At 40.1% G+C, this 19281-nt stretch overlaps 1 protein-coding gene across 1 annotated transcript in view; it reads left to right on the top strand.

The window, feature by feature from the left end:
• Nucleotides 1–19281, top strand: part of LOC109481633 (fibrillin-1-like) — a 32837-nt gene that overhangs the window by 11322 nt on the left and 2234 nt on the right. Inside the window, exons 13-33 of the mRNA XM_019784213.1 lie at nucleotides 654–776; nucleotides 997–1119; nucleotides 1354–1476; nucleotides 1732–1854; nucleotides 2093–2215; nucleotides 2443–2565; nucleotides 8256–8378; nucleotides 9981–10103; nucleotides 10696–10818; nucleotides 11045–11167; nucleotides 11402–11524; nucleotides 11783–11905; nucleotides 12080–12202; nucleotides 12469–12591; nucleotides 12854–12982; nucleotides 13157–13279; nucleotides 13543–13671; nucleotides 13934–14062; nucleotides 14305–14427; nucleotides 15694–15816; nucleotides 16634–16747. Of these exons, the coding sequence (XP_019639772.1) occupies nucleotides 654–776; nucleotides 997–1119; nucleotides 1354–1476; nucleotides 1732–1854; nucleotides 2093–2215; nucleotides 2443–2565; nucleotides 8256–8378; nucleotides 9981–10103; nucleotides 10696–10818; nucleotides 11045–11167; nucleotides 11402–11524; nucleotides 11783–11905; nucleotides 12080–12202; nucleotides 12469–12591; nucleotides 12854–12982; nucleotides 13157–13279; nucleotides 13543–13671; nucleotides 13934–14062; nucleotides 14305–14427; nucleotides 15694–15816; nucleotides 16634–16747 (2592 nt within the window). The remainder of the gene's footprint in view (nucleotides 1–653; nucleotides 777–996; nucleotides 1120–1353; nucleotides 1477–1731; nucleotides 1855–2092; nucleotides 2216–2442; nucleotides 2566–8255; nucleotides 8379–9980; nucleotides 10104–10695; nucleotides 10819–11044; nucleotides 11168–11401; nucleotides 11525–11782; nucleotides 11906–12079; nucleotides 12203–12468; nucleotides 12592–12853; nucleotides 12983–13156; nucleotides 13280–13542; nucleotides 13672–13933; nucleotides 14063–14304; nucleotides 14428–15693; nucleotides 15817–16633; nucleotides 16748–19281) is intronic.

Here is a 19281-nt window from a genome sequence, read left to right as displayed (position 1 = left end):
AGGTTTAGGAACAACTAGTTTATTGCTTGTGCTTTGTCTAGTTGACCTTGTGCTTTGCTCGCTACAGTAAGCAAACATCTGGCGCATGTAGTGTGGAAGTTTGTTGTTAATGGCTTTGTAGACGAGCATGATCTCGTAGTGTTTATGCGTTGCTTTAATGTCTTTCCAGCCCAGCCGGGTAAGCACTTCGATTGATGGTGTCCTGTAAGGCGCCTTCAGTATCAGTTTTCCTGCCCGATTCTGCATTCGTTGTATCTTCTGCAGATCTTGATCTGGAGCAGTGTCCCATGCTGTGCAGGCATATGTTATGTGTGGCAGGAAAATGGCGTTATACAAAGTGCAAAGAGCTGACGTTGAGATGAAGGGGCTGACGTGTTTCATCATAAAAGAAGAACGCCTCAATTTCCCTAGTACAGCTTTCACCTGGTCCTTCCAGTTTAGTTGACGGTCGATAACCACACCTAAGTAGGTGTATTTATCACATGTTTTAATGTTGACACCATTGACAGTAAGTCTGGGAGGGTTACAGTTTGTCAGTCTCTTGTTCGTTCCTATGTACATACGTTCCTATGTACATACATGTGAGGTTAGTAGAAAAGAGAGGGACGAAGATTACTAGATTACTAGTATTTTGATGTCGTTTGTCTCTACAGATATCGACGAATGTACCGACGGCTCGGACAATTGCCACGAACAAGCAACCTGTACTAACACAGAGAGCAGTTTCACCTGTGCCTGTAACACCGGTTACAACGGGGACGGAGTCTCCTGTACTGGTAAGAACAAAGGGGTTTGGTTCTACAAGATCAAGATTGAATTAAACATTTTAGAAAGAAGGAGCCATGGCCGTATTGACATTCGGGACAACTTTAAATCTGCATAGAATAGATCCCTAAAATTTTCTCAGGGATCAACAGCATGTGCTATGAGGTTAGTAGAAAGAGAGAGACGAAGATTACTAGATTACTAGTATTTTGATGTCGTTTGTCTCTGCAGATATCGACGAATGTACAGACGGCTCGGACAACTGCCACGAACAAGCAACCTGTACTAACACAGAGAGCAGTTTCACCTGTACCTGTAACAACGGTTACAGCGGGGACGGAGTCACCTGTACTGGTAAGAACAAAGGGGTTTGGTTCTACAAGATTCAATGAAACATTATCCTGTTAGAAAACAGTAGCCATGCCCGTATTTTCCTTTAGGTATTGACATTCGGTCCAACTTTAAATCTGCATAGAATAGATCCCTATAATTTTCTCAGGGATCAACGGCATGTGCTGCGAGGTAAGTAGAAAGAGAGAGACGAAGATTACTAGATTACTAGTATTTTGATGTCGTTTGTCTCTACAGATATCGACGAATGTACAGACGGCTCGGACAATTGCCACGACCAAGCAACCTGTACTAACACAGAGAGCAGTTTCACCTGTGCCTGTAACACCGGTTACAGCGGGGACGGAGTCTCCTGTACTGGTAAGAACAAAGGGTTTGGTTCTACAAGATCAAGATTCAATGAAACATTATATACTTTTAGAAAACAGTAGCCATGGTCGTATTTTCCTTTACGTATTGACATTTGGTACAACTTTTGGTCTGCGACAAATAGATCCCTTTAAAGTTCCTCAGGGATCAACAGCATGTGCTATGAGGTTAGTAGAAAAGAGAGGGACGAAGATTACTAGATTATATATATAATTGCTAGTATTTTGATGTCGTTTATCTCTACAGATATCGACGAATGTACAGACGGCTCGGACAATTGCCACGAACAAGCAACCTGTACTAACACAGAGAGCAGTTTCACCTGTGCCTGTAACACCGGTTACAGCGGGGACGGAGTCACCTGTACTGGTAAGAACAAAGGGTTTGGTTCTACAAGATCAGATCAATGAAACATTATATTGTTAGAAAACAGTAGCCATGGCCGTATTTTCCTTTACGTATTGACATTCGGTACAGCTTTTGGTCTGCGAAAAATAGATCCCTCAAACTTCCTCAGGGATCAACAGCATGTGCTGTGAGGTTAGTAGAAAAGAGAGGGACGAAGATTACTAGACTACTAGTATTTTGATGTCGTTTGTCTCTGCAGATATCGACGAATGTACAGACGGCTCGGACAACTGCCATGATGATGCAACCTGTGCTAACACAGACGGCAGTTTCACCTGTGCCTGTAACGACGGTTACAACGGGGACGGAGTCACCTGTACTGGTAAGAACAAAGGGTTTGGTTCTACAAGATTCAATGAAACATTACACTTTTATAAAACAGTAGCCATGGCTGTATTTTCCTTTACGTATTGACATTCTGTACAACTTTTTGTCTGCGAAAAATACATCCCTTAAATTTCCTCAGGGATCAACAGTATGTGCTATGAGGGTAGTAGAAAGAGAGAGACGAAGATTACTAAATTATTTTGATGTCGTTTGTCTCTACAGATATCAACGAATGTACAGAGGGCTCGGACAACTGCCACACTGAAGCAACTTGTGCTAACACAGACGGCAGTTTTACCTGTTCCTGTAACGTCGGTTACGACGGGGACGGAGTCAACTGTGGTGGTGAGAACAAATAATTTGGTTGCAAATCAAGCAATGGTTGATCCGTCTAAATATCATATCCCAACATATCATATTTAAAGCGTACGTGAAAGAATTGAAAGCATGTTAAGGCAGTGATACCACATAATAATGTACAATGCAGAAATATTTTCGTTGAAGAGGTTCATCAGTCACGTAGAATTATCATTAGTAGTATATTCATCAATCAGTGACTCTTTTTAAAGGTAAAAACACGTACCTCCAAATTTTCGATGTCTACGATCTAAAATCACGTACGATAGATCACGGAGTGACCTAGCCTCACGAGAACACGAGACACGAGAAATATTTTCCTTTTAAGCTTATTGCAGTAAATACGTACGGAACGTTTATACATAATAAGGTAGTGTTTGATTTGATTTGATTTGATGTGTTAACTGGCAGTATTTCCGTGTCAACCCTACAATGCTGAATATTCGTTTTTTTTTCTTAATTAATGTCATGTAAGGTATTCAAAACCGGACATTTGGCGTAGTACAATGACATCGTATCGTAGTACCATTTTATGTGTACCTTTCTTGTATCAATAACGTAGGTTACATATAACAAGAATGACTTTCTCTTAGCGATATAGTCCTGTAAGATACATATGTAGCTACCTCCATCCTGTGATAACCAGCATGTTCTCTACTAGTATTGTGGGCTTTCTCCACAGATATCGACGAATGTGCAACTGACACAGACAACTGCCACACTCAAGCAACCTGTGCTGACACAGACGGCAGTTTCACCTGTACCTGTGACACCGGTTACAGCGGGGACGGAGTCACCTGTACTGGTAAGAACAAAGGATTTGGATATACATCTGCGAAACATTGTACTATTAGTATGTCTGTACTACTTTTATTGGGCTTTATTTCACAATTTCAATTTCAATTTATTCATTTAACTAGTAATTACAGATCAGGCCATTTACATATCCGGTAATCCTGGATACACATAAAAATACACGCAACAAATACGCAGTACATAAACTATTACTAAATACAACATTCTAAACATCAACAGTGTCAAGTCTTGCACCTAATGCTCTGTATAAATGTCCTGAGAAGTCCTGCTCCCAATGATCTGTTTTAAAGTCCTGAGAAGTCTTCCTTCTAATGATAAAATGACAATATATATATTCTAATCTCTCAGTCTGATCTATTACGATTTCAATGCGAAATATGACCTAATATGTGTATCGTAGAGAAAGGAAAATGCTTTCACGATGTAGGACATACTTGTGATCTTTTACAATATCGCAATTGAAGCATTGAAGTAGATACGCATATTGCAAATACCTTTCCAATTTAGAGAACTGAACTGCAGAAAGTCTGTTTTCTCAACAAAACAAAAATAACATTGTGTTCTATTGCATTTTAAGTTGTGACATTTGGCCTAAGTACCAATCCTTTCAAGTGCATCGTTTGTGATTATTTCCACGGTAAATGCTCCGTGGAACTTCATTCGCTAGTGCCCCCACTTCGAAAATTCTCACCAAGGACACGTCTTGCCACTTCCACCGAAGCAAATTACCTTTTTTTCCTCCATTCACCACCTCTCAGGAGTAAGTTCCATGCTGAAAGCTTCTTTCCAAAAGAACAAGAACATCACTTTGGAATAAGCTACCACATGATTGTTTCCCATATGGGTATAACCTTAAACTCAAAAGTCTAAGGTCAACAAACATCTGTCCACACTGGCTGTTCTGTAACCCAAAACATTTTAAGTGGCTCCCATGAGCCTTGTTTTGTGGTGACCGATGAAGTAAATGAAAAAAAAAAATAACTGTTACCTCAGGAGGTTACAAAACAAAACAAGAATGATGCTTTCCCATACCTAATGAGATCCTGTACATGTTCTGAATCAGTTCTGTAAGATCCAGCTCTCTCCCTCCAAAGATTTCTAGTATCAAGGACACTATATATTCTGTATAATGTCCTTGCTAGTATGTTATTGTGGTTTGCCTCCACAGATATCACACATATGTGCAGATGGTACGGACAGCTAACACACTAATGCAACCTGTGCTAACACAATCGTTTTGCTTCGTAGATATCGACGAATGTGACATGTACATTGACACGAACAACTGCGCTGATGATGCAACCTGTACTAACATAGACGGTAGTTTCACCTGTACCTGTAACACCGGTTACACCGGGGACGGAGTCACCTGTACAGGTATAACAATAAAACAATTGTTTATGTCCATAAAGAAGGATATTGTTACAGTGCATGCGTTCTTTCCGCTTGATTCCATTTTACAAGTAGTCACACAGGTTGCAATATCACTGGTTAATACATTACAACTTAAAGAAAGCGAAAATGTGTGCACGATACAGTGATACTGCATAAATGTATTTGTGACACAATATTGGTTCGATAGCTTGATACTTTTTCCATGTCACAAATCGTAGCAACTTTCATTGATGAGATATGTATGGTTTTGAAAACGGTGTTCGGTGTTGGTGAAGTCATAATCAAAGGCCAGGTGGGGAATAATTTGACCTTTCCTGTTAGACATCAACAAAGGTCCAGGGGTTCTTCTTATTATAAAACTAATCATACTCACCTAAATAAAGGAATATTGGGTACCTACCTACCTACCTAGTCCCATGACCGACATTGGTCGTGGGGGGACAAGGCAGTGCCGAACTACAAATAAGGCTTATATGCCCCGCCATAGAAATTTACGGCTTTCCAAGAGAATATAAATAAGTTATCGACAAATTCTATTAATTATGTTTACCGAAGGAAAACGTATTGTTTTTGCTCAATTTCTTCCTCTTCTTCTTCTCCAAACAGTGACCTATGACCTGACCAATGGCATGATTTGTTAACGCCTGTTGTCACCATGGTGAATGGTGTTGGGTTACATAATGTTGCAATTTCATGGTCTGCTCTGCTCCTGTCACCATATACTAAGTAGTACATGTATGTGAATGTGTTTGAGTAAGAATTAGCAGAGCAGACTATGTCCGAAGGTAAACATTAGGCATTTGCTTCGCAAATGTTACGTCTCTAGTTGACATCGTGTTTACTTGTGATTCTGCAGATACCGATGGATGCGATTCGGATCCGTGTGTTGCAATAGCTACCTGTACCGACGTCCCGGCTCCTGGGACGGGTGCAACTTGTACCTGTCCGACTGCAGGGTATTACGGTGATGGAAAAGTTCACGGCAGTGGTTGTCAAGGTAATTTTCTTTTGTTTAATGACGTTATCACTGTACTAACAAATCATACAGGGCTAGGTGTAAATCTTTGATAAATCCCGGGCTATTTTGGTTGAAATATCCTCCGTCCGTCTACATTTGTATCTATGGTGGGGTCGTGTGGCGTACCGGCAGAGTTCTGACATGCCACCGATTGGGAAAGGCACTTTACACGAATTTCCTCACTTAGCTCAGGTGTAAATGAGTATTGTCCTGTCATGTATTTGTCCCCTGTGTTGGTGGCGGCAAGTTGAAAAAACTTGAGTGTGTCGTCACCATGTCTGGTGATTACATGTTGGAATAACAACAACAACAATTGTATCTTCACAGACGTCCCCGGTTGTGACATGTACAACAATCCATGTCATTCCCTGGCTTCCTGTGAAGACGTTCCGGCTCCAGGGACCGGTGCGGTATGCATGTGCCCAGATGGATATGAGGGCGATGGAATTGCGGATGGAACCGGATGTACAGGTAATAAGAAGAACTTTATTGCACGACAGTTGCACATGGTACAATGTATGACAAACTACATAAAGAGAGTAACAAACAATGAAATAAATGTTGGATAAGACCTAATGTCGAATAAAACCTAACATATCTTAGTTATTCAAACAGTAAGGGCTAGCACACGTCTTTGATAGAGTGTTACAATCGAGTGGGCTAATCACAAGTTTCGGTATTTTTCTAATAACAAAGCATTCCTTTATATATCTACCTATTTGTAATACGTATAACTGTCGGCAATTCATTTTTTTATGAATGAATGGAGTATATAGTAGAGGGTATCCATTCCTCAAGCTAACCGACATCTCGCACACGCAGTCGTCCCTCAGTAAGACATCTGGAGCCGAAAATAAGGCTGAAACGACGGTTCAGAGGCGGATGAACACACGTGTCTGTACAGGGAATATACTTCCGTTCCTGTATTTTGTTGAAAAATGCATCATTGTATTTGTATTGTTACATTTTGTTTTGAATTGCGAAATAAACTGAAACTGAAACTGATCCAATGTTGTGGAGGCACTGCTACGTCATATCACACTATTTGTGATATGTACTTCATAGTATCAGCATCTTGTTACTGGAAGATTCTTTAAGTAACTGTATCTATACGTGACAAATGAATCTCTTCAACGATATCAGCATCAGCAGCCTTCACTTAATAGAGATGGTGGACGATATGAATTCACTGGCACTTTTGATCAATTGCTTACGTCACGTATCAGTAAAATATCGTGTGAATAAGGTCACGTGTTTGTAAACCGTAATTCTCGCGAGATCACGTTGTTAAGTGATTGGTCATTAATTATCCTGATGAAGGCGACAGTGGTCGCTGAAAATTTGATCCCTGTACAATTGTGTGTTGGAATAAAGTTCAACCTTTTACTATGATTACTACCAACACAGATGAACTTTCATGATGATATTAGAATCTTGTTCTTTTTTTTTTAGAAATCGATGGATGCGACCCCGACCCGTGCGATCCCAATGCTGACTGTGCAGACCTCCCACCTCCTGCCAGCGACGCGACTTGTTCGTGTAACACTGGATATTCCGGAGATGGATACACATGCACAGGTATCACTGGAGCTTGAGCGAATGTGCCATGTGTGTGTAATATAAAAATGACCTCTGACCTTGTTCAAGTGCTTAACCGTTGTGAAATGCATCACACGTGGGTACATATCTTTTATCAATAACGTGTTTTATTTTGTATTATTTAATTTGATTATGTTATGTACAATATTGTATTAAGTTCTTTAAGATATTATTTGATGTCTCCAGTCTGACTTTTGATTCGGACTTGAATTTCTGTACTGTTTATTTTATGGTGTCCTATAAGCGCATATGGAATGGGCGACAAGAGTCGCAAGACACGTTAATAAAGATTCATTCATTCATTCATTCATATTGAGATTACGTTGATGTTCAGGTCGTCGAGATACTGCTCATCACTCCCCCCCCCAAGTGATTACTTTCAAGGGCTTGTGGCTTTGTTCTAAAGAGTAAACAAAAATATTAATGCCGTAAATAATTTCATTAGGTTGGTAAACGACTGAATAGCAACGTTCTTTTTATCACAACCATTTATTTTACACTAGCCGACGTTTCGATGACCCTCTGTCATCTTCATCAGGGCAATTCTGACTGGTTTACTGTGTACTGAAACTAGATGTTACTTGGTGCATAGTGCCCTAAAGGTGTTACACTACGTTCCGGAATGTATGGTAAACAAAAATAAAAAACGCTTAAGTGCACTATGAACTATGTAACACCTTCAAGTAAAGTAAAATCTAGTGTCAGTGCACAGTAACCCAGTCAGAATTGCCCTGATGAAGATGACAGAAGGTCATCGAAACGTCGGCTAGTAAAAAATAAATGGTTGTGATAAAAAGAACTTTGCTATTCAAAAATATTAATGGTTCGTTGTTGCTGTTTGTCTCTAAAGATATCAACGAATGTGGAGCTAACACGGACAATTGTCACGCTGATGCGACCTGTGGTAACACAATCGGCAGTTTCACCTGTACCTGTAACAGCGGTTACACCGGGGACGGAGTCACCTGTGATGGTAATGTTTGGCACTGCTTTATAATAATCCCATGTCAAAATTGGCACTTAAAATGTTTAAATATATGTATTTGAAAAAAAAATCAGTAGGGGTTCAGTTCTGTAGATATAGCTCCCTCCCTATTGATGACTAGCCCATCCTGCACAGGGTAAGACGAAGATTAATAGTGCATTTTGTCTCTACAGATATCGATGAATGTGCATCTGATACGGACAACTGCCACACTCACGCAACCTGTGCTGACACAGACGGTAGTTTCACCTGTACCTGTAATACCGGTTATACCGGGGATGGAGTCACCTGTATTGGTAAGACACGTCAACATTATACTGCCAGAATGCATACATTGCAAGTTTCCATTCGTTTATTTTTAACATCGATTAATACATCATGAAAGTTCATCTGTGTTTGTAGTTACATTTTTAAAGTTAGAACGTTTGGTCCAACACAAAAGCATTCACCTAGAGCTTTCTACCAGTCACTCTGGTCTTCCTCAGTAGACTGACCCAGCGAAGCTTGTCACGTGGTTTCTTTGAAGTGTGACGTCAACACTGGGGCAAAGGTATCTGGTAGACGATGTCGGCCCCCGTCGCGGTTCAATGAAGGGTGATGGGGCCTGATGTATATGACTTCCTTCACCCCTCTCAAGAAATAGTCTTGTTTAGTGTCCAAAATCCTTACAGTGTCAATTAATACATGTATGTTTCAATATATTGCATTGAAATGGTATCTTAAAAATGCAAAATGTGTGAAACAATTTAGTGGCAGGCACGGACGTCACACTTCTATTAACGATGTAAACACAAATAAGTAATGGTAAGCGTCCAGAATGAATGCATTGTTTCCGTGTCGAAATTACACAAAATACAAAACTAACTTTTTGCCTAATTATATAATATAATGACATTCTCTAACATGATGAGCTGCCTCTCTCATGAGCTGTAAGTCGGGCAAAAATTATTATTATGTTATTGCCGCTTGTTAATTTTGTCAGATATAGCCCCATTGTAATGAATATCATGTTCTCTAAGATTTGCTGCAGAGGGTAAGGCGAACATTACATTTTATCTCGACAGATGGCGACGAATGTGCATCTGGCACGGACAACTGCCACGTAGATGCATTCTGTACTGACATAGACGGCAGTTTCACCTGTACCTGTAACACCGGTTACACCGGGGACGGAGTAAACTGTGATGGTAGGAGCAAAGGACTCGGGTGTTCATACTTAAAACATTACACTATAAGAGAGAATGGATTCCTTACATACCGTGCAAAATATAGTATCAAAGTCAGATGCCAAGATGCAGTAATATCCCGTTAATACACATGTAATTGGGTATATCAGCTTGCATGTCAGAGAACATTAAACTTATATTTGCAGAAACGATACGTGTCTATTTCGTACGTGATAACGATGCGAAACAACGCAAAATTAATTGTGAGGTCGTGTGGCGTAGCGGTAGCGTCTTCGGCCAAGACTCGAGAGGGCGAGGGTTCGAACAAAGGGTTTGGTTCTACAAGATCAAGATTCAATAAAAAACACTATATTTTTAGAAATAAGGAGCCATGGACGTATTTTGATGTCGTTTGTCTCTACAGATATCAACGAATGTACAGACGGCTCGGACAACTGCCACGACCAAGCAACCTGTAGTAACACAGAGAGCAGTTTCACCTGTGCCTGTAACACCGGTTACAGCGGGGACGGAGTCTCCTGTACTGGTAAGAACAAAGGGTTTGGTTCTACAAGATCAAGATTCAATGAAACATTATATACTTTTAGAAATAAGGAGCCATGGCCGTATTTTCCTTTACGTATTGACATTCGGTACAACTTTTGGTCTGTGAAAAATAGATTCCTTAAATTTCCTCAGGGATCAACAGCATGTGCTATGAGGTTAGTATAAAGAGAGAGACGAAGATTACTAGATTACTAGTATTTTGATGTCGTTTGTCCCTACAGATATCGACGAATGTACAGACGGCTCGGACAATTGCCACGACCAAGCAACCTGTACTAACACAGACAGCAGTTTCACCTGTGCCTGTAACACCGGTTACAGCGGGGACGGAGTCACCTGTACTTGTAAGAACAAAGGGTTTGGTTCTACAAGACCAAGATTCAATGAAACATTATATACTTTTAGAAATAAGGAGCCATGGCCGTATTGACATCCGGTACAACTTTTGGTCTGCGAAAAAATAGATCCCTTAAATTTCCTCAGGGATCATTATCATGTGCTGTGAGGTTAGTAGAAAGAGAGAGACGAAGATTACTAGATTACTAGTATTTTGATGTCGTTTGTCTCTACAGATATCGACGAATGTACTGACGGCTCGGACAATTGCCACGACCAAGCAACCTGTACTAACACAGATAGCAGTTTCACCTGTGCCTGTAACACCGGTTACAGCGGGGACGGAGTCACCTGTACTGGTAAGAACAAAGGGTTTGGTTCTACAAGATTCAATGATGAAACAGAATACTGTTAGAAAACAGTAGCCATGCCTGTATTTTCCTTTACGTATTGACATTCGGTACAACTTTTGGTCTGCGAAAAATAGATCCCTTAAATTTCCTCAGGGATCAACAGCATGTGCTATGAGGTTAGTAAAATGAGACGAAGATTACTAAATTATTTTGATGTCGTTTGTCTCTACAGATATCAACGAATGTACAGACGGCTCGGACAACTGCCACGACCAAGCAACCTGTACTAACACAGACGGCAGTTTCACCTGTGCCTGTAACACTGGTTACAGCGGGGACGGAGTCACCTGTACTGGTAAGAACAAAGGGTTTGGTTCTACAAGATTCAATGAAACATTACACTTTTAGAAAACAGTAGCAATGCCTGTATATTCCTTTACGTATTGACATTCGGTACAACTTTTGGTCTGCGAAAAATAGATACCTTCAATTTCCTCAGGGATCAACAGCATCCGCTGTGAAGTTAGTAGAAAAGAGAGACAAGAAGATTATTAGATTACTGTTTTTTTGATGTCGTTTGTCTCTACAGATATCGACGAATGTACAGACGGCTCGGACAACTGCCACGAACAAGCAACCTGTACTAACACAGACAGCAGTTTCACCTGTACCTGTAACAACGGTTACAGCGGGGACGGAGTCTCCTGTACTGGTAAGAGCAAAACATCCGTAAACTTTATACCGTCAGCGCAGACGTACTGCTTTTACTATTAACAGTGTAACAATTCTTCTCTTGTATCGACCATGTAGGTTACAGAACAAGAATATTTCCTCTTTGCCTAATTAAGTTCTACAGGCTTTTTGTGAGCTAGAACTGTCACTTTCCAGTAACGACCAACTTGGACTATAAGTTATGGAAAAGTGTAAAACTAATATTACTATATAATATACACATATTTTGTCCCTACAGATACGGACGAATGTGCAGATGGCACGCACAACTGCCATGATGATGCAACCTGTGCTAACACAGACAGCAGTTTCACCTGTGCCTGTAACGGCGGTTACAACGGGGACGGAGTCACCTGTGCTGGTAAGAGCAAAACATCCGTAAACTTTATATCGTCAGCGCAAACGTACAGCTTGTACTATTAACAGTATAACAATTCTTCTCTTGTATCGACAATGTAGGTTACAAAACAAGAATATTATGAAAAGGTGTAAAACTAATATTACTATATAACATACACATATTTTGTCCCTAAAGATACGGACGAATGTGCAGATGGCACTCACAACTGCCACGCTCAGGCAACCTGTACTAACACAGACGGTAGTTTCACCTGTACCTGTAACAACGGTTACACCGGGGACGGAGTCACCTGTAGTGGTAAGAGCAAAACATCCGTAAACTTTATACCGTCAGCGCAGACGTACTGCTTTTACTATTAACAGTGTAACAATTCTTCTCTTGTATCGACAATGTAGGTTACAAAACAAGAATATTTCCTCTTTGCCTAATTAAGTTCTACAGGCTTTTTGTGAGCTAGAACTGTCACTTTTCAGGAACGACAAACTTGGAGTATAACTGTATAAGTTATGGAAAAGTGTAAAACTAATATTAGTATATAATATACACATATTTTGTCCCTACAGATACGGACGAATGTGCAGATGGCACGCACAACTGCCACGATGATGCAACCTGTACTGACACAGACGGAGGCTTCACCTGTACCTGTAACAACGGTTACAGCGGGGACGGAGTCACCTGTGCTGGTAAGAACAAAAGATTCGGTTATGCATTAATGAAGCATTCTATTGTTAGAGAGAGAATTTGAAATTCAATCTTACTAGTGCTTCCAGAAGCACCTGTTTAGTAAACAATGGGACAACATATCTGAAGGGAAAATCTGTGTACGATTCGGTGATACTCCATCAATACATCCCTCCTTCCAGTAATAGCTATATATAATAGGCTGCAAGGTTTGTAGCGAAGAGTAACAGTTGAATGGGCATGTATTCTTGCTTGTCCCTACAGATATCGACGAATGTGACATGTACATGGGCACGAACAACTGCCACGCTCAGGCAACCTGTACTAACACAGAAGGCAGTTTCACCTGTACCTGTAACACCGGTTACAGCGGGGACGGAGTCACCTGTACTGGTAAGAGCAAAACATCCGTAAACTTTATATCATCAGCGCAAACGTACAGCTTGTACTATTAACAGTGTAACAATTCTTCTCTTGTATCGACAATGTAGGTTACAAAAGAAGAATATCATGGAAAGGTGTAAAACTAATATTACTATATAACATACACATATTTTGTCCCTACAGATACGGACGAATGTGCAGATGGCACGCACAACTGCCATGATGATGCAACCTGTACTAACACAGACAGCAGTTTCACCTGTGCCTGTAACGACGGTTACAGCGGGGACGGGGTCGCCTGTGCTGGTAAAAACAAAAGATTCGGTTATGCATTAATGAAGCATTCTATTGTTATAGAGAGAAATTGACATTCAATCGTATTAATGCTTCCAGAGGCACCTGTTTTTTAACAAATGAGACAACATATCTGAAGGAAAAAATTTGTGTACGATTCGGTGATACTGCATCAATACATCCCTCCTTCTAGTAATAGCTATATATACTAGGCTGCAAGGTTTGTAGCGAAGAGTAACAGTTCAATGGGTATGTACAACTGTTTGTCCCTACAGATATCGACGAATGTGACATGTACATGGGCACGAACAACTGCCACGCTCAGGCAACATGTACTAACACAGACGGCAGTTTCACCTGTACCTGTAACACCGGTTACAGCGGGGACGGAGTCACCTGTGCTGGTAAAAACAAAAGATTCGGTTATGCATTAATGAAGCATTCTATTGTTATACAGCGAAATTGAAATTCAATCTTACTAATGCTTCCAGAATCACCTGTTTTTTTAACAAATGAGACAACATATCAGAAGAAAAAAATATGTACGATTCGGTGATACTCCATCAATACATCCCTCCTTCCAGTAATAGCTATATATAATAGGCTGCAAGGTTTGTAGCGAAGAGTAACAGTTGAATGGGCATGTATTCTTGTTTGTCCCTACAGATATCGACGAATGTGACATGTACATGGGCACGAACAACTGCCACGCTCAGGCAACCTGTGCTAACACAGAGGGCAGTTTCACCTGTACCTGTAACACCGGTTACAGCGGGGACGGAGTCACCTGTACTGGTAAGAACAAAGGGTTTGGTTCTACAAGATCAAGATGCAGTGAAACATTTTATACTTTTAGAAATAAGGAGCCATGCCCGTATTTTCCTTGACGTATTGACATTCGGTACAACTTTTGGTCTGCGAAAAATAGATCCCTTCAATTTCTTCAGGGATCAACAGCATGTGCTGTGAAGTTAGTAGAAAAGAGAGATAAGAAGATTACTAGATTACTGGTTTTTTGATGTCGTTTGTCTCTACAGATATCGACGAATGTACAGACGGCTCGGACAACTGCCACGAACAAGCAACCTGTACTAACACAGACGGCAGTTTCACCTGTACCTGTAACAACGGTTACAGCGGGGACGGAGTCTCCTGTACTGGTAAGAGCAAAACATCCTTAAACTTTATACCGTCAGCGCAGACGTACTGCTTTTACTATTAACAGTGTAACAATTCTTCTCTTGTATCGACAATATAGGTTACAAAACAAGAATATTTCCTGTTGCCTAATTAAATTCTACAGGCTTTTTGTGAGCTAGAACTGTCACTTTCCAGTAATGACCAACTTTGACTATAAGTTGGGGAAAAGTGTAAGACTAATATAACTACATAATATATATACTTTGTCCCTACAGATATCGACGAATGTGCAGATGGCACCCACAACTGCCACGAACATGCATTCTGTACTGACACAGAGGGTAGTTTCACCTGTACCTGTAATGGCGGTTATTTCGGGGACGGAGTAAACTGTGATGGTAAGAGCAAAACATCCGTAAACTTTATACCGTCAGCGCACACGTATTACTTGTACCATTAACAGTGTAACGATTTTTCTCTTGTATCGACAATGTAGGTTACAAAACAAGAATATTTCCTCTTGACTAATTAAATTCTACAGGCTTTTTGCGAGCCAAAACTGTCACTTTCCAGTAATGACCAACTTGGACTATAAGTTAGGGAAAAGCGTAAGACTAATATTACTATATAATTTATCTCTACAGATACGGACATATGTGCAGATGGCACGGACAACTGCCACGATGATGCAACATGTGCTGAAACGGACGGAGGCTTCACCTGTACCTGTAACACCGGTTACACCGGGGACGGAGTCACCTGTGCTGGTAAGAACAAAAGATTCGGTTATGCATTAATGAAGCATTCTATTGTTATAGAGAGAAATTGACATTCAATCTTACTAATGCTTCCAGAATCTCCTGTTTTTTTTAACAAATGAGACAACATATCAGAAGAAAAAATTATGTACGATTCGGTTATACTCCATCAATACATCCCTCCTTCCAGTAATAGCTATATATAATAGGCTGCAAGGTTTGTAGCGAAGAGTAACAGTTGAATGGGCATGTATTCTTGTTTGTCTCTACAGATATCGACGAATGTACAGACGGCTCGGACAATTGCCACGACCAAGCAACCTGTACTAACACAGAAGGCAGTTTCACCTGTGCCTGTAACACCGGTTACAGCGGGGACGGAGTCTCCTGTACTGGTAAGAACAAAGGATTTGGTTGCACATTTGTTCAACATTCTGCTGTTAGGGAGTATTATATTCTGGTAGAGTTCATCTGAAATACAAATGTGTATCAGTGTAAGATTGATACGTATGTGGTTTACCTCCACAGATATCGACGAATGTGCAACTGACGCAGACAACTGTCACACTTACGCAACCTGTACTAACACAGAGGGCAGTTTCACCTGTACCTGTAACGACGGTTACAGCGGGGACGGAGTAAACTGTGATGGTAAGATGAAAAATATTTGGACAATTGTATTTGCTAAATCAAACCGGTTACAGAGCGCAAGTACAATAAACAGCGAGCAGATTATTATTGGACTGAGGCAGAGCAGAGCACTTTGGACTAATGTCTCTGGCTGTTTACAGCTTAGAGGTGCATGACTTGTCCAATATTTTGTCAAAAACATCTCTGTTACATAGCGGATCATAATGACCCCCAGCGGGCGTCTTTACGCTTCGTTAAAAATTCGAAAATCTCAAGATTTATTCCAAAGATCTCAATATTCTAGACGATATCTTGAGATCTTATGAGGTAATCTCAAGATCTTTCAGAAAATCTTAAGATGAAAACAAAAGGTCTCAATATCTTTCCAAGTGTTTTCAAAGCATCTTGAGTTTTTTTCATAGCATCTTGAGATTGCTTTATAAATCATGAAATCTTTAAAAATCTTGACATTTTTTTACAGCATCTCAAGATGCTATGGAAAAATCTCAAGATGGTTTTAAAATATCTTGGAAGATCTTGAGACCTTTCGTTTTCATCTTAAGATTTTCTGAAAGATCTTGAGATTGTCTCATAAGATCTCAAGATTTTGTCTAAAATATTGAGATCTTTGGAATAAATCTTGAGATTGTTCCATTTTTAACGAAGCGTGAAGACCCCCGCTGGGGTCATTATGATCCGCTATGTAACAGAGATATTTTTAACAAAAGATTGGACATGTACTTCTAAGCTGTAATCAGCCAGAGGCATTAGTCCAAAGTTCTCTGCTCAGTCCAATAATAATCTGCTCGCTGTTAATAATGACCCTATATCCTCGTAGATACAGACGGATGCGTCGGTGCGACGTGTCTCAATGGTGGAACATGTATTGACGATGTGGATGGTTACACCTGTGACTGTGCCTATAACTTCGAGGGTGATCACTGTGAAATAGGTGAGTTTTCCATTTAGAAATGCTTTATTTGTGGCGCCTTCAGGGCCTAGTGCTGTAGTATGACCTACTCGTTCCAAATAATCTAGGTATTCCTTAGGTATTTCTGTAACGCCCACGGATGCCTTGCTAATAACTGTTTGTACCCAGAAGTTTACATATATATATACAGTCAAACCTGTATCCAACAACCACTCAAGGGACCAAGGAAAAATGGTTGTTGACTGGGAGTGGTTGGTTGGTCCAGTTGGGGGGGTGGGGTGCTGGTTGGTATCTTTGTGTTGGCAGGGTAGGCTAATTTACACATCTTACTTACAAATAATAAGCAAAAAAGAAAATACAGAGTACAATTTAATAGTGAGATTTTATTGAGATCACACACATATGACTTTGAAGTCAAAGTTATTACACAATTTCTCAGTTCAGTCTTCTAAATTTACAATCATGTGACTGATGCTAATTATACTTCATATCGTAGAATTTGAGGCAAAAAGTGGAAAATAGCAGCAAGAAGTATGACTATACATCATGTGTACTTGGCTATGATATCTCTAGTCACTACTAAGTACTGTTCGATTATGTTTTTAATATCAATTGATACAACTGTTCTATTACGAAACTGGAAACTGGGTTCGAAATTTAATTTTACAAGTCCCTAAATATTGCAACGAAAATAAGAAAGTGAAACGTTCTGCCTTTGAGTCTTTTTCCCTTTCTGCTGAAGAAGTCCTCCATTGTTTTGGCCAAGGACATACCGACGCCGCGTTGATATTTTCTTGCCACCATTACAAGTTCTGAGTCGGAAACTTTTGCAGACTACTCAATACTGGCGCAACATTACAGCAGTCAACTTAATGTGACTTCAAAAATTCCTAAAAGGTTATTTTGGGCTAAGAAATTTGACGGAAAACTTCGTTCGCGATCACAAAATGGAGAACAAAGATGGCGCTGGCTTGGAAAACAACAACAACCAATCCACTGTGAAGGGGAACAATAAACATGCAGCAAAAAATACATAACGAAATTTCAAGTTTATAAAGGCATTTGTAAGTATTTATAACTCTAGATAGATATAAAATGTAGTTAATTCATATTTGATTTGCGTGCGCTGACCGCACGTGTCAAAAATAAATTGAGTAAAAGTATTCAGCAACCCTTTAGAAATGGAACCTTCCGATGACCCGCGGGGTGACCCAAGCGCGGCCGCCATCTTGAAACCAGAAACAGAAAAATTATGCCGACAAATAAACACTTCTAAGCAAAAAAAACGCTGCTTTTCATGGAATTCCACGACCATACAACGAATTCAAAGAATATTTGGGGGAAAATATCGGTGTGTATGTGATTTTATGGTGTGTTTGACGCGATTTGGGTCTTCAATCCGCCGGAACTAGGCGCCGGCAGTGTGTCGAGATCAGCGTGGTTTTCGCCGTCAAAACAAGAAACAAAACGCCCGCTAAATAAAACCCAGGATAACATTTTATATCCCAGCGATTGTGTTTTCTATAAAAAATATTTGTGGATATGCACAATATTCCCATGTTTTAACCGTATGCTTTCTCAAATTACAATGTGTTATTCTTGTCGCAAGCGCGGTAACGTTACGTGTGTGTGCAGATGGCGTGAGAACAGGGCCCGCTAGATTTTTCGTCGGTCGGTGCACAGCATGATCTAATCTCGATTTGTTTTCGAAATTATATTAGTAAAACTATAACTAATACTTCTTAACACCCCTTTGAATTTTTTTTTACAATTATCAGTTTCTTTTATTGAAGCATAATATTACTCTGGTCGTGTCGTTCAGAACTCCACATGTGCGTTGTGCCGACGCACCAAGATCTAGATCGCTTGCCCTTATGCCATCAAGTGGTTGTTGACTAGGGTGTCCGTGCCCCGTAGGGACCACAAGAAAGTGGCCGCTGGTTGCGTTGTACAGTTGGTTGCCTGGAAGGGGGTCCTTACAATGTAAAATGGGACGGGACTGTTTGAATGTGGTTGTTGATAACAGTTGGTTGTCCTAAACAGTTGGTTGGACGGACAGGTTTGACTGTATATATATATATCGACCAGTGGCATCATTTCTCTCTTTTTTCTTTCTTTCTTTCTTTATCGATTTCCTAATATTACGACACTAAATCTATTGATTTCTGTCTCATTAAAAAAATTCAAACGACTTTTAAACACACAATCCCTTTTTGACGTTTTAGATCCATCGGGTTGGCTTCTCACCAGTAAAAACACACTTTCATACAGCCGTTAAGTTTTTGACTTGGTACTCTTTTAGGAGTAATACATGAATGAGACCATAAGAAATATAAATTTTTTACCTGTATCTTCAGGCTGCGAGAAAGGGAGTTACCTATACAATGGCAGGTGTTACTGGTTCTCGGATTTCTTTCTTTTTCTTTCTTTCTTTCTTTCTTTCTTTCTTTCTTTCTTTCTTTCTTTCTTTCTTTCTTTCTTTCTTTCTTTCTTTCTTTCTTTCTTTCTTTCTTTCTTTTCTTTCTTTCTTTCTTTCTTTCTTTCTTTCTTCTTTT

The sequence above is a fragment of the Branchiostoma belcheri genome, unplaced genomic scaffold (genome assembly GCF_001625305.1).
Source record: "Branchiostoma belcheri isolate BF01 breed outbred unplaced genomic scaffold, Haploidv18h27 scaffold57, whole genome shotgun sequence".
In the NCBI taxonomy this organism is placed as follows: domain Eukaryota; kingdom Metazoa; phylum Chordata; class Leptocardii; order Amphioxiformes; family Branchiostomatidae; genus Branchiostoma; species Branchiostoma belcheri.
The sequence above is the reverse complement of the archived record's forward strand: the minus strand, read 5'-3'. Positions and strand labels throughout refer to the sequence as shown.